This window comes from Nomascus leucogenys, chromosome 11 (assembly GCF_006542625.1).
Source record: "Nomascus leucogenys isolate Asia chromosome 11, Asia_NLE_v1, whole genome shotgun sequence".
NCBI lineage: Eukaryota > Metazoa > Chordata > Mammalia > Primates > Hylobatidae > Nomascus > Nomascus leucogenys.
The window spans coordinates 42,180,356-42,196,332 of NC_044391.1; the positions used below are offsets into that span (position 1 = coordinate 42,180,356).

Here is a 15,977-nt window from a genome sequence, read left to right on the forward strand (position 1 = left end):
TAATGAATGAAATACCAAAGAATTCACTGTCTACTTTCCTACTCAGAATAATTACTCACCACAAAGCTGTTTAGAAGAATTTTTAAGATTCTGGGCCGGGCGCGGTGGCTCACGCCTGTAATCCCAGCACTTTGGGAGGCCGAGGCGGGCAGATCACAAGGTCAGGAGATCGAGACCATCCTGGCTAACACGGTGAAACCCCATCTCTACTAAAGATACAAAAAATTAGCCGGGCGCGGTGGCGGGCGCCTGTAGTCCCAGCTACGCGGGAGGCTGAGGCAGGAGAATGGCGTGAACCCCGGGGGGCGGAGCCTGCAGTGAGCCGAGATCGCGCCACTGCACTCCAGCCTGGGTGAAAGAGCGAGACTTCGTCTCAAAAAAAAAAAAAAAAAAAAGATTCTGAAATACACTACTTATTGCAGACAAGAGCAAAGAGAGATCGTTATCGTATTATTTATCCTCTGACCACTGTGACCACTACCTCCCCTTGTCACCTTCCACGTATCCTAGGAAGGGCTGGCAGACCCAGAATGACTACATGCATTGTGCTTTCTCTGTATAAAACTTGAAATTTTGTGTAATATAATCCTTCCTCTGTAATAACATCAGAAACAGCAATGACTGCTAGCATCTATTGGGTGTTTATTGTTTGCAAATACAGTGAGTCGCAAATGTACTGAATAAAGCTTAATTGTATAAACAATCCTACAAGATAGGAACTGATACCACTCCCCTTGGAAAAATGAGGAGACAGGCTTGGTGAGTTTAAATAATGTACTCAGATATTGCAACATTTTGCTTGTAGATAAGAACTCCAAAACAAGCCAAGGTATTAGGAAAATGTTTTTGTACATACATCATGAAACTTTCCAGCTTTCAAGTTTGAGATCGTAATGAAACTTTTACCTTCTGCGTTTTCTTTTCTTAGCTTCTGCCTAGATTTTTTTCTTATCCTGTAGTACAATATGCCATCCAGTTTAGCAAGACTAAGGAAAAACACACCTGTCATTTCTTTTTTGACCTTTAACAATTACATATGAGTTAATTGTACTTTTTAAATGATAGCAACTGAGTAAAATGCCAAAAAGTGATATTGCACAGTCACTTGTGGCAAAGCTTCTTTTATTTTATGCTTTAGGGTCATCACTAATAATATGTGCGGTGAACTCTTAAGAAAAATATTTTCTACCGTGTTGTCTGTTATATTTGATGTTATACATTATAATTCTGTTTATAATGGGCTAACTTCCCTAGATTCTATTATGCACACAAACTGGCATTTTTAACCAACATATTTTATTTTTAGATAAGTCTTCCTGAAGTCTCTCTATTAAAAATTTTAAAGTTAAACAAGCCTGAATGGCCTTTTGTGGTTCTGGGGACATTGGCTTCTGTTCTAAATGGAACTGTTCATCCAGTATTTTCCATCATCTTCGCAAAAATTATAACCGTAAGTAGAACAAATTTGCTAATACTTTCAGCAATTTAAAGAAAGTATGACCTGAGAGAACAAGATTGTATCAGTCTTATCCACAAGGGGAAAACTGGGACTTTTAGTGGGCCGCCCCTAGTGTGGGGTCCATGATAGGAAGGTTAATTAATGTTCCCAGGAGATAAGCCAGCATCTCTTGTAAAGTGTGTGGCTGCGCCTTGTTGACTGGGCCATCGGTGAAGAAATTGCTTTGTTTTCTAATTTTGACTCCAGTGCTGGATCAGCATTCCAAAACATGAAGAAATAAAATAGGCAAATATAACTACTTTCCTTTCAACTAGTGGGTATAGTTGCAATTTCTTTTCTTACCAGCCAGCTTAGGGAGAAGAAATAACAAGAGTTTGGGATTTTGCTAAAGGACTCAGGGCAATTGGTGGGTTTAAGGATCTTACAAGATCCACGCTTACTCATCAGTGTTAACTAAAGTTCTAGCCTGGAACTTCAGTCTCCCTAATTTGCACAGCTATACTTTATCAATATAAATGCCTGTGCATGTATGTTACTAATTTTTAAGAACAATTCTGGGGGCACATTAAAAAGCCTCACCTTGCAGGTACTACTTAACTAGAAGAATACTAAGAAACTTGAGTGATCAAAAATTATGCAGAATAATAATTCAAACAAACTGGTGGTTTCTTGGGAAATATACTGTGATAATAATGGCAGATAGATGACTCATTTTTCAGATCTCATATTTACATAGTTTAAAACTTAAAAGCAAGTTATTTTTTATCACAGATAATGTATGCAGATGATAGCATCATGGCACACTTTTTTCCACAGAAATGTGTGTATAGTTTTATTTTTATGTTGAAATTTATTTTAAGCCGGGCGCAATGGCTCATGCCTGTAATGCCAGCACTTTGGGAGGCTGAGGCAGCCGGATCACTTGAGGTCAAGAGTTTGAGAACAGCCTGCCCAATATAGTGAAACCCCATCTCGACTAAAAATATAAAAATTAGCCGGGTGTGGTGGTGTGCACCTGTAATCCCAGCTACTCGGGAGGCTGAGGCATGAGAATCACTTGAACCTGGGAGGCAGAGGTTGCATTGAGCCAAGCCTGAGATCGCGACACTGCACTCCAGCCTGGGTGGCAGAGCAAGATTCTGTCTCAAAAAAGAAAGAAATGTATTTTAAAACTCCTGATATACAGAAATTTTCACTTTTTCTGTTTCTTTTATGTTTTCCTCCAAACACCTGATAAAAATCTGTTCCTTTTCAGATGTTTGGAAATAATGATAAAACCACATTAAAGCATGATGCAGAAATTTATTCCATGATATTCGTCATTTTGGGTGTTATTTGCTTTGTCAGTTATTTCATGCAGGTAAGCTTTTAATAAATTAAACAAGCCTGAGCATGATTACTTTTTGTTGCCGTCCTTTCTATTTGAGTTAAAAATATATCAACTAAATGTTACAAAGGAAAAGAATGTAGATTTTTGTTTGTTTGTTTTTCAGGGATTATTTTATGGCAGAGCAGGGGAAATGTTAACGATGAAATTAAGACACTTGGCCTTCAAAGCCATGTTATATCAGGTCAGTGCTAAGTTGAATTTTTTTTATTTTATTTAAAATTTATTGTAAAACATTCTAGCTTTAATTCTGTCGCAAGCCAATTTTTGACATAATCTTTCTTTGAAAGCACACTCTTTTTGTTCTGAGCAGCAGAAATCTGATGTCAGAAGTCTTATATTTTTCTAAAAGAAGCAAGTCCAAAAGTGTGATGTTAAAAAAAAATACAGCTTATAGAAAAGAACGTAGGATCTACTCATTGTTCCTTGCATTCATCTTAACAAATCTTTCTTTTAATGAATGATGTAGTGTTCTGGGATCAGAATGGAAGGCCAAATTAAAAAGGAGAAGTAAGAGCTACCATATCTTGGGAATGTATCTGAAAAGGAGTTGTTAATTTCTCTGGTTCTAATTCATGTGCATAGCTTAAGTTTTTTGACTCTACACTTCTTAAAGCAGCCAATCTCTCTGCCTTTATCAGAAGAGTCATGAACTCCGATAACATCGGTCTAGCTGCCAGGTCTGCCTGCCTCATGCAGATGATCAGTCACCTCTGTGAAATAACTAAAAATAGGTGGATCAAGTAGTAATCTTGAGAAGTGAGTCTTGGGGGCAAATGGAAGGAATGTCTCAGACTGGCACCTCTAAAATTCTTTCATGAGGCTAAAATGTATTGGGTTACCCTGAAAGCCAGTAATCATTAGTAGCCCTTCACCTCACTTTCTGTCACAAAAGCTCACCAGGCAGGAGCAAATAGCTTCCTGCCAAGGTGATTTCTTTTCAGAAATAGAGTTACTGTCACTCCAACTGAGTCGTCAAAACCCATTTTTAAGTCTTATGACTTTTAGGAGCAGTGCTCTGAAGGCTGCCATGCAACAACTGTACTCTTAAGGAGCTACAAGATACAAAACGCAGAGAAGTAAGTCGGAGGTTTCCCACGGCAACACCGTGCTCTAAAGCAATGGGTGACCTTACACCTTCTGTTCAAAAAGGTCCCATTTCTGCTACTTGTTCCACATTTGGAGACACTCCTTAATCCAGAAAAACAAAAGTCTATTTGTAGGATCATAAATCAATTTGATGCCAGCAAATACCTCTCATGTTAAACTTGTACATTATTATTTTTTAATTTATGAACACTTTATGTCTTTACTGCAAATATTCCATGAAATAAGTTGAGACTTTAATTAACTAATACTATATTTCACATTTGTTGACTATTTCTGCTCATTTTTGTTTTTTTTTAAATTTATCTTTTTCCGTGTTCAAATAAATTTATTTTAAATTTCTAGAAACTTTTGAAAATGTTTCCTGAATGCCTAGATGTTTGTTTTTATACAGAAAAATATAAATTTTAATTTTTCCAAGCATACTTTGAACTTCCTTTCTGTTCATGGAATGCTTTTAGTGGAAGAATCTCAAAGCCATGAGACAGTTTAATGAGAGAAACTGTGGTTAATCTAGTATTTTGATGGTTAATACTGGACATTAACCCTCTGTCTAGCATTAGCCATGTGAACATTAGGACTGTAACATTTTTAGATAAAGTAGCTTCTGCTAATAAGGATGCTTCAAACTATAAGCCATAAACTCTGGGTTTTAAAATATCATGTACATACTTACAAAGACTTGCACAGAAAGTCTATGCCACTTAGCACATGTTATTAAATATCCCCATAAGTTGTTTGTTTTCCTTCTTCATCCTTCAGCACTCTTTTTGATTCTTAGCTTTACCTTTTAAAATTGGAGAAAAAGAAGACTAGTATATTTAGCCCTTTCTTTGTAAGCATCTTCACGATTTTGCTTTGTCTATAGTAAGGGAAGCTCCTAGTGTGCAGTTTTATCTAACTCTTATTACCTGATTTTTGTCCTAAGATAAGACTTTTTAAAATTTAACAACCGTGCTGAGACTTGCAGTGCTTTTTATAACCATTGTGAAACCTCATTTGAGGTAGAGGTATGTATAGAAACAGGTGCGGTATTTTTGTAGGTATAAAATCCATATTTTACGTGATTACTTTAGATTCTTCCTGTTGAACAGAATGTTCTAAGTGTTGCTGACTTAAATCACTGAATAATTCATCGTTCATTGTTTTTGCCCATTTCCCTCTATATTAGATTGGCTAAGGCTTCTTGGGGTTCTTTAAATTATGATAGCATTGATGGTGATCACTAAGGGGCTTCAAAACTTATCTAAGCTAATTCCAAAAGGATTTGAGGTAATGAGTCCTGCAGCATGAGAAACAGGTCACGAAACTCACCTGTAATTCTTCAGTCAGATGGCAGGCCAAACAAGATAATTGATTAACAACTTAAATAATCTGTACAACAAACCCCCGTGACACAAGTTTACCTGTATCACAAACCTACACATGTACTCTTGAACTTGAAAGTTTTAAAAAAATAATTTTTTAACAAAAAATATCCGTTGAGCTAACTAAACAATTAGTATTACATTTAATGGACTTTTTTTTTTTTTTTTTTTTTTTTGAAACAGAGTCTCACTCTGTGGCCCAGGCTGGAGTGCAATGGTGTGATCTCGGCCCACTGCAACTCCACCTCCCAGGTTCAAGCAATTCTGCTGCCTCAACCTCCTAAGTAGCTGGGATTACAGGCACGCACCACCACACCTGGCTAATTCTTTTGCATTTTTAGTACAGACGGGGTTTCACCACGTTGGCCAGGCTGGTCTCAAACTCCTGACCTCAAGTGATCTGCCCATATCAGCCTCCCAAAGTGCTGGGATTACAGGCGTGAGCCACTGTACCCAGCCAGAAATTTTTTTTAAGTTATGAGTTGCATGACTTTAAATGTAACCTCATTTCTCTTCCAAACTACAGATGTTATCTTTATGTTATGGTAGTTTACTTACAGGCGTTAGCCACCGCGCCTGGCTGGTAGTTTAGTTTTTTAATTGCTTGCTAACACTGTGTCAGGCAATATCTTAAGGTACACTGTACACTTAGAATAAAGTCCATCTTTAATAAAAACAAATCCAAAGAAGATTGAAAATAAAAAAATAAAAACTCTGGCCTTTGATTGCTGCACTTCAAATCCTGGCCTCAGCACCTGCCAACTATGTGGCCTTGGACACATTACTTAATCTCTAAGTACCTCTAAGTACCTTAGTACTTTTACTTCTAAAATGTGGGTAATCATATTATCTATCTCATAGAGTTGTTGTGATGATTAAATGAGAGAATACATGCCAAGCATTTATGATAGTTCTATTGCATTTTTATTTCAAGTAGAACTATTGGCAGAAAAAAACTGGATATCTACTAGTATCAAAAGCCTGATGGCCTTTCTTGTAATTATATTCCTGTCAGGAAGAGAGGATGCAAGCTAATTTTTACTCACCACCTAAGTGCCAGAAAGGCTGGAGTGCAGTGCAGTGGCGTGATCTCAGCTCACTGCAAGCTCCGCCTCCCAGGTTCATGCCATTCTCCTGCCTCAGCCTCCTGAGTAGCTGGGACTACAGGCGCCCACCACCACGCCTGGCTAATTTTTTTTTTTTTTTTTTTTTTTTTGTATTTTAGTGGAGATGGGGTTTCACCATGTTAGCCAAGATGGTCTCGATCTCCTGACCTCGTGATCCGCCCATCTCGGCCTCCCTAAATGTTTTCATATATATTGCCTATGCTGGAAAACAATCCCTGGAGTACACAACTGCTGTCTTGCCAGAAAGCAATTTCAGACACCTTGGCAACTGAACATCAGATAATGACTAAGATTAATCGCATATATACCTATTCATGGTGTTTTACAGCAAGTTACTATAGAATCAGGAATGTAATATTCAATAATAAAGTCTTTTCATATTTTTTACTTTACACTGTATCTAAAAATTATCTGTGCATTCCACGTCATGTTGAAATCTAGAACCAATTAGAAAATATATAAAATATCTTCATTTTGGAGAGAGAGTACACAATAAAAAGCAGGTGATGTCTTTCAGTTCAGCAGTGCTGTGTTTATTATTGTTGCTGCTGTGTATTCATAGTATGTTAGGCTCTTGCCTGGGATTGTGCTTTCAAAGTGGCCACTGTCCGGTGCAGACTGTAATCTCCATAGGTTGCTCTTTGGGCATCTAGGACCTGAAGCTCATGGAGACACCTTCCCAACACAGTGGCTCAGGGTGGTGCTGTCATGCCTGGCTCCTACCATATTCCTCCATAAAAGTTTTCATCTAACATGTGATGTGCATGATTAAGGCGCAGCCCTCAACCTGCTATGCCTTTGTTTTGCCTGTTACCTGGGCATCAGAGCCCTGGCTGGGTTGCAAGAAGCCAAGCTTTTTTTTATTCTTTACTCACTAAAAATAAACCATCTTTCAGAGACAATTTCCACATGGTTTTAATCTACAAGAGATATAAGTGGTTCCAGTGAGTGTGAGGAAACATTCAATAGCTATAAGAGGAAATCAGAAATCCTCAGGCTGAGAAGCGCTAAGATGTGCTGTCTCCATTTGCTGTTATTATTTGCTGGTTATTACATTATGCTTTTATTGCTTGTAATTTTGACCTGACTCCTTCTTTAGACTGCATACCTCTTAACTTCAGGAGTTTCACAGCCTTCTGCCCTTTTAGCTTCTCACAATGCCCATTGCTGTAAGTTCTAGGAGGTAATGTGCAGCGTCAGGGAAAATCTTTATTATATGGCCCCTAAAGAGAAAGAGATAGACTTTTTATCATTAGTTAGTTTAGGTAGAAAGTTTTGAAGATATTTCTAAATTGTGTTGTTTATTGCCTTACTTTTGTGTGTGTGTGTGAGACAGGGTCTCACTCTGACATCCAAGCTGGAGTGCAGTGGTGTAATCTCAGCTCACTAAAACCTCTGCCTCCCAGGCTCAAGCAATCCTCCCACCTTAGCCTCTCAAGTAGGTGGGACCACAGGTGCACACCACCATGCCCAGCTAATGTTTGTGTTTTTTGTAGAGACAGAGTTTCGCCATGTTGGCCAGGCTGGTCTCGAACCCCTAGACTCAATCCTCCCACCTTGGCCTTCCAAAGTGTTGGAATTACAGGTGTGAGCCACCGCTCTGGCCTTCATTGCCTTACTTTTGAATTATGTCTGCTCTTCACAAATGACGTTTGGAATAAAATTACAAATCACTTGATGGTTTAAAATGACCGTTTTAATTTAACATTGATTATTATACTATATGGTAATGAGTAATGAGTCCAAGCTCTTGGGCTTAAGTTCTTCAGTTTATATATAAATATAGATCTTCATGAAAAAAGAAGCAAAAGTCATTCGATCCATAGTATTTTATAGGAATTAAGTACCTGTCAGTGATGAGGCAGGTAAATGTTTTCTGACTTACAGCAGAAAAATCAAAAGTCAGAGAAAAAACATGATTTTTGACAACCATATGTTAATTCTCCTTTTCTCTAGGATATTGCCTGGTTTGATGAAAAGGAAAACAGCACGGGAGGCTTGACAACAATATTAGCCATAGATATAGCACAAATTCAAGGAGTATGTATATTGTTTTTATTGTAAATGATGTATGTATGTGGTGTGCACACATGCAATGCACACATGTGTCTGTGCATATATGTGAGCTGTGCTGAGATGACCCACATCATTAAGGCCAGGTAAGTCTCATGGTTAACAGGTAACTCTCAGTGAAAGATGAAAGGAAGCCTTTCCATTCTGGATATTTTTAACCAAAAATAGAGAATATTTAGTACCTGTAATAGGATAACTAGAGGACTAAAGAAGAGACCAAGAATAAGTTAGAAAAAAGAGCTCAGAATTAGTTAGATAAGGAAAAGTAACGAAATGAAAACACACACACTTTAAGAGTTTTAATATAAGAATAAAGTTTAGTATTTCCTTCCCCCAGAAAATAAGATTTTAGTTAAAATAATGTCTAACAATTCAGAGTCAGGTGTGCATCAGAAATGATTCTGTACTACTTGTTATACAAGTTAAAAAGAATTGTGTAATCATGACCAGTAATATGCATAACCAAGATATTTATATATATTCATAATTAGTGATGGAATGACCAGCATAATGTGTATCAAAGTCATGCTTAAACAGGTGTGGGGAGTAAAGGAGTATAGAAGAGGTAAGTAATAATTTGTTAATTATCCTATAATTATTTTAACAAAATTCAACTTTGTATAACAAATGGGATCTTAACTGAGAAAAGCAGCAAAAAACAAGGTTTCCTACTTCAAATTGAAGTAAAATAAAGCTTTCCATTTCTGTTAAAATAAAACTTCTAGTAGAGTTACAGGCTTTCCTTTTTCCTTATCATGCATTTGGGAGAAAAGGAAAAATGTCACTAATTCACCTCTGAATGACAGAAAAATCTTACAAGTATTTATTCTGTTTAGGAATACTGAGATGTTGCTTAAAGCTTTGTTAGCAGAGCAACAAATTGTCAACTAAAGCAACCCATCAGAATTGTATGTTTCTTTTAGAGATTATTTCCACAGCACATGGCAACCATTCTAAGTTTTTTTTTTTTTAACTTTTGCAAGACCTCTTTGTTTAATATACACCTGCAAGATCGGATTTATATTATCAGAAAATAGAATAAGTGGGTTACAGTTGTGAATATTCACAAGCATTCATTTTGGTTTAAAAAGCTAATTTTATGATGGAGAAAGAGCTCGAGAGGAAAGGGAGCATCTTCATCTCTTCCTGAAATTCATTTCGTTAATTTTCAAGGCAAGGTTCTAGAATTTTGTTAGATAGTATTTAGATTTTAAAATAGGGCTGAGGAGTTCAATTTTACTGGCATACTTGAAAAGATGGTGGATAGAATTTCACTTAATAATCAAATAATGGATATAGCATTAACCTCCATAGCACAGTATAATTATCTGATTAACTTCTGAGTTTAGGAATTCCCTGGTTTACTACTCCAGGCAGAAATACCAATCCCTATAATTCCATTTGAATTCCCACTCCACAAAATTTGCTATTTTTTCTTTACTGTGTTAATGTTTGTCTCTTACTACTTATCTTTCAAGTCTTTTCGGAATCTTTTGAGTGAAACAGGCATTCTTACCAGCAGTTATATTAATATGTGAGACATTTCTTTAAGCAGATATTTGCTTCAACTGAAAAACCAAATTATACTGAAAGAACCAACATTACTGTCTTTACATTTATTAATTGTTACTAATAAATAGTATTGTCCCTGAGGGAAATTATTGGGAATAGTTGTCAACCTGATTATAAGCACCTGACTAATACCATTTCATCACTTGAAACTTTATTGTTGTAGTTATTAAGTGCTGGTCTCACAATAACTTCTAGACAAGTCAGATCTTTTTTTTTAATTAGAACTAGTAGCTAGAGAATAAATGGTTGGAATCCTGATGAAAGATTTTAAAGTTGCCAAATTTAAAAAGTGAAACAAGGGGTAAACTGTCCCAGTTGGCAAATGGAGTCAGTAAAACTCTCATGCTGATCAGTAGTAGGATGGTACCTGTGAACAGCCACTGTACTCCAGCCTGGACAACATAGTGAGACTCCATCTCTGTATTTTAAAAAACCTAATTTTAAAAATTAAATTAATGAATGAAACAATCAAAGAAAGATTTCAGGAGTGAGTCTGTGTCTAATAAAATGCAATTTATAAAAACTCTTACTTTGCCATATAAAGATGGATTCATATTCAATTTCAATGGACAGTTTTTCTATAAAAGGAAGAGTTGTTTACCAATCTTATTTGTCCACAAATGAATTCTTCCTCACAAGGACACTGTAGCATAAAGATGAGCTAGGAAATAATAATTTGGGGGTCATATTTCCCATCATATTGACTTAAATAAGTCATACTCCATCTCAATTTCTTCATCATGTAATTTCAGTTACATTTTATTCTATCAAATGTATTAGAATGAATGTTCATAAAATAGCTCCTTAATAATAACAAATCTTAGTTTGAAACCTTTAACTCATGAGTAAAGGTATTCCTCTGGCCATTTTTTAAAGCTTTGATATTTTGAAAGTCATGATAAAAACATGTTAGTGAAACAGAGTCATAGGACAACATGATTCCTTGAATAGTTGTCTGAATACAACCAATTTAACTGATATTGTTTTAGCCCAAGGGAATGGCCTGTTGCCAGTACGTCTGTCAACAGACGATTTTCTGTGTAATATGTGCTTTAATTAATGCTAAAAGCCATTTTAGATTCTTTTGGAAACTCAATTCTATAAAATTACAAGGTATTATTTCTGTACATTTTAGCAATCTCTATTCATCAACCAAAAGTCTTATTTCATTTCTGTCCACAAGAAAGTGTGTTATTAACACCACAGTGTACATTTGATATACCACAGACACATCCAATGCTAGAACCTAGAACTCTTCTTATCAGAGCTGTAATATGTTGCCCAAACAAATCGTAAACATTTATTTCATGTATTAATTCCAAAAGCCCAGCGAGTTTACTAGTTAGAACTAAGATATTATTACCTGGACAATGGTAACCTCATTTCTTTTTTTTTTTTTTTTTTTTTTTTTTGAGACAGAGTCTCGCTCTCGCCCAGGCTGGAATGCAGTGGCGCGATCTCGGCTCACTGCAAGCTCCGCCTCCCAGGTTCACGCCATTCTCCTGCCTCAGCCTCCCGAGTAGCTGGGACTACAGGCAGCCGCTACCATGCCCAGCTAATTTTTTTGTATTTTTAGTAGAGACGGGGTTTCGACATGTTAGCCAGGATGGTCTCGATCTCCTGACCTCGTGATCCGCCCGCCTCAGCCTCCCAAACTGCTGGGATTACAGACGTGAGCCACCGCGCCCAGCGGTAACCTCATTTCTTGATTTAACTTTTTGACGTGGGAGTATATAAAACAACTTGACATTACTTTTGATTCAAACAATGTTGTCATGGAAATGACTTTTCCACAGCATAAGTTTGGCATATAATTGCTGTTTTGCCTTGCAGTTTTAGGTTGAATTGAGAAAGATAATCAAATCTACAGCAGAAGCTAATATCCAGAAGCATTTAGTATTTGATAATAGTGGTTAAGGATGGCTCTTTTAAAAAAAGTTTTCAAGCCAGGTGCAGTGGCTCACATCAGTAATCCCAGCAATTCAGGAGGCCAAGGCAGGAGGATCACTCGAGCCTGGGAGGTCAAGGCTGCAGTAAGCCATAATTGTCCTACTGCACTGTAGCCTGGGTGACAAAATAAGATCTTGTCTGAAAAAAAATTTTTTTCAATCTTGGCCTTGAATTCATAATATTGCAAAAAACTTTACCACCGCTGAGCCATCAAACTGCTGTGTGGTAAGGTAAGTCAAAAATTTCCCTTGACAAAAACTCACAAAAATGAAGATGGTTACGTTTACAAGAGCAAATGAACTTAACCATTTACACTACTGGTCCAATAATGCATGATAAATTCAATTACTTCCCATAAAATATATGCTGACAAATAATAATAATCAATAACCATAGGCTTTAAACACTTTACATTTTCACAAGCTTTGTAAATTTGTCCAACCAAGGCTTGTTTTCTGCTCTACAAATATTTTAACCATCAGTTATAATGTATGTTAGTAGATTCTACTTCAGATTGTACTTATTTTTTTTCTCAACTTCTTTGAAAATATTCTCAGCAGTACTTGTTCCACAGAAACTAGAGTGCCTAACTTTTCACTTACTTCAAATTCAACGTTGGCTCCTCAAAAAACCTGCAACTGAGCAGTGTCAGTAACGTATGTCAACTCATCAAGATCCAGGAAAAACTACTCAAAATAATCTATCTTATTTTTTAATTGACTGTGGATGTTACTCGCAATGTCTGTAGCTATGAGCAACTGTTCTCACCAAATGGCAGCCTTATATAAGTTATGCAGTCTGAACACATTTCTTCCACTGCTACATCAAACATGATATAATTAACTCACAATCCATAAGTGACTTTCTTTGCTTGGCCAATGAATAAGCCACTTAAAAATTTACTTTGGTTTCATTCTTATTTTCATATTTTAGTTTCGTGAAGAAATTCTGCTGAGGTATTTTGTTTTATATTTTCTAGTTTTTCTGAATGCTGCTTTCCTGTAAGTGGGGAATATTGCAATGAGTGTTCAGTCTGCTAATGTTGACATAATTTGTATTTTTCAGCACTATTTAGTGTCATAGCATAACAAACACAATGCTGTGGTGTCTAATTTGAATACAAAATAACTCACAGCCCACCGTTCCTTAAAAACATGGCATTGAAAGTCCACATTTCCCTTATTTTCTGTTTTGAGATGATGGGTATACAATGGTATTTTTAAAAACTAGGATAAAGTGTAACAGTACAGCAAAACTCAACATGCTCTCAAATTCTAACCGTGTCACTGAGATTTGTAGCATGCTGAGCAGCAGGGTAAAGCGATGAGGGTGGTACATATGGTTTCTCTAGTAGCTATCATCACTATAACCTAAGACAGCCTAAACAATAGGTAAACATGACAGTCAGCCAGTTCGTTAAGATAAGGCTGGGCAAGGTGGCTCACGCCTGTAATCACAGCCACTCAGGAGGCTGAAGCAAGAGAATTGCTTGAACCCAGGAGGTGGAGGCCGAGATCATGCCACTGCATTCCAGCCTGGGTGACACAGCAAGACTCTAAAAAAAAAAAAAAAAAAAAAAAAATAGGTAGCTGGGCACAGTGGCTCACGCCTGTAATCCCAGCACCCAGCACTTTGGGAGACCGAGGCGAGTGGATCACCCGAGGTCAGGAGTTCAACACCAGCCTGGCCAACATGGCGAGAACCTCTCTCTACTAAAAATACAAAAATTAGGTGGGCGTGGTGGTGAGCATCTATAATCCCAGCTACTCAGGAGGCTGAGGCAGGAAAATCGTTTGAACCCGGGAGGCACAGGTTGCGGTGAGCTGAGATCATGCCATTGCACTCCAGCCTGGGCAACAAGAGTGAAACTCCATCTCAAAAAAAAAAAAAAAAAAAAAAGGGGGGGCATGACTGTGTTCCAATAAAACTTTATTTGCAGACACTGAAATTTGAATTGCATACCACTTTTACATGATGCAAAATATTATTCTTCTCTTGATTTTTTCCTAACCATTAAAAAAATATAAAAAACATTCTTACCTTATGGACAATATAAAAGCAGATAGAGGGTCAGATTTGGCCTGTAATCTATAGTTTGTCAATCCATGCAATAAAAAATCTACAAAAGAACTTCAAGTGGCATTTTATAAAAGAAAAAATCCATATGAACTATGCCCTTGTACTTTTATTCTATTTGTGTGTCTGTATTTAAAGTGTGATTCTCATAGGCAGCATATAAGTCTCTTTGAATATCTGAATGTGATATTCAGACCATTTTCATTTAATGTGGTTATCAATATGATTAGGTTTAAGTCTCTCATTTTGCAATTTGCTCTTGATTCCATATGTTCTTTGCACAGTTTTCCTATTTTTCTGCCTTCTTTTGGGTAAAATTTTTTAGTATTCTGTTTCATCTCTTTTTGGAGGAGTAAGGAAAGTGATATTGCTAAGTATAATGTTTTCTTTTGTTATTCTAGTGGTTACTTTAGGCTTTACAGTACCCATCTTTAACTTATCACAGTCTACCTTCAGGCAATATGAATGTCAACTTACAGCGTAAGAAACTTAAAATAGTGCAGTACTTCCATTTTCCCCTCCAAATCTTTTGCTATTGTTGTCATACAGTCTCCTTCTATATATGTAATAAACCCATACTACATTATAATTATTTTTGCTTAACAATCATCTTTTATTAAAGAATTTTAAATAAATATGTAAAGTCCTATATATTTACTCATGTAGCTAACATTTCTGGCCTCTTCATTCCTTATTCTAGGTACCTATTTCCATTGGTATCATTTTCCTTCTGCATCTAGGTCTTTTTTTCACCTTTCTTACAGCGTTAAGCTTGATAGTGACTAATTATTTTAGGTTTTTTATGCCTGAAAAGTCTTTATTTCACCTTAATTTTTTTGAAATATATTTCCACCAGTTATGAAATTTGAGGTTGAGAGTTTTTTCTTTTCATTCATTCTTTCTTTTTTTTGAGACACAGTCTCACTCTGTTATCCAGGCAGGAGTGCAGTGGTGTGATCACTACTCATTGCAGCCTTGACCTCCCAGGCTCAGGTGATCCTCCCACTTCAGCCTCCTGAGTAGCTGGGACTCTGGGCACATGCCACCACGTCCAGTTAATTTTTTGTAGATACAGGGTTTCACCATGTTGCTCAAGCTAGTCTCGAACTCCTGGGCTCAAGTGAGCTGCCCACCTCAGCCTCCTAAAGTGCTGGGATTATGGGTGTGAGCCACTGCACCCAGCCCAGTTTTTCTCTTTCTCTTTCTTGCTTTCTTGCTTCCTTCCTTGCTTGCTTCTCTTTCTTTCTGTCTTTCTTTCTTTCTTTCTTTCTTTCTTTCTTTTTCTTTCTTTCTTTCTTTCTTTCTTTCTTTCTTCTTTCTCTCTCTCTCTCCCTTCCTTCCTTCCTTCCTTCCTTCCTTCCTTCCTTCCTTCCTTCCTTCCTTCCTTCCTTAGATATAGCTCAGCTGGGCGCGGTGGCTCATGCCTGTAATCCCAGCAGTTTGGGAAGCCGAGGCGGGTGGACCACGAGGTCAGGAGATCGAGACCATCCTGGCTAACACGGGGAAACCCCATCTCTACTAAAAAATACAAAAAAGTTAACCGGGCTTGGTGGCAGGCACCTGTAGTCCCACTCCAGCCTGGGTGACACAGCGAGATGCCGTCAAAAAAAAAAAAAAAAAAAAGATATTGAGCTATTGCTCTACTGTCTTCTCACTTGATTTTTTTAATGAAGAATTTGTCATTATCCTTATCTTTTTTCCTCTGAACATAATGTATATTTCTTCCTTTGCTTTTAAGATGCTCTCTTTATCACTAACTTTGAAATGCAATTGTGATGGGTTTTGATATAGCTTCCTACTTATTTCTTATGCTTGAAGTTCACTGAAATTCTTAGATTTATGGGCTTATAGTTTTCACT

The 15,977-nt window shown here is 37.0% G+C and overlaps 1 protein-coding gene across 1 annotated transcript in view; it reads left to right on the forward strand.

Annotated features, from left to right (window-relative positions):
* The window catches only part of ABCB5 (ATP binding cassette subfamily B member 5), a 155,065-nt gene that overhangs the window by 92,947 nt on the left and 46,141 nt on the right, over nucleotides 1-15,977 (forward strand). Inside the window, exons 17-20 of the mRNA XM_003252628.2 lie at nucleotides 1,307-1,450; nucleotides 2,715-2,819; nucleotides 2,953-3,030; nucleotides 8,404-8,487. Of these exons, the coding sequence (XP_003252676.1) occupies nucleotides 1,307-1,450; nucleotides 2,715-2,819; nucleotides 2,953-3,030; nucleotides 8,404-8,487 (411 nt within the window). The remainder of the gene's footprint in view (nucleotides 1-1,306; nucleotides 1,451-2,714; nucleotides 2,820-2,952; nucleotides 3,031-8,403; nucleotides 8,488-15,977) is intronic.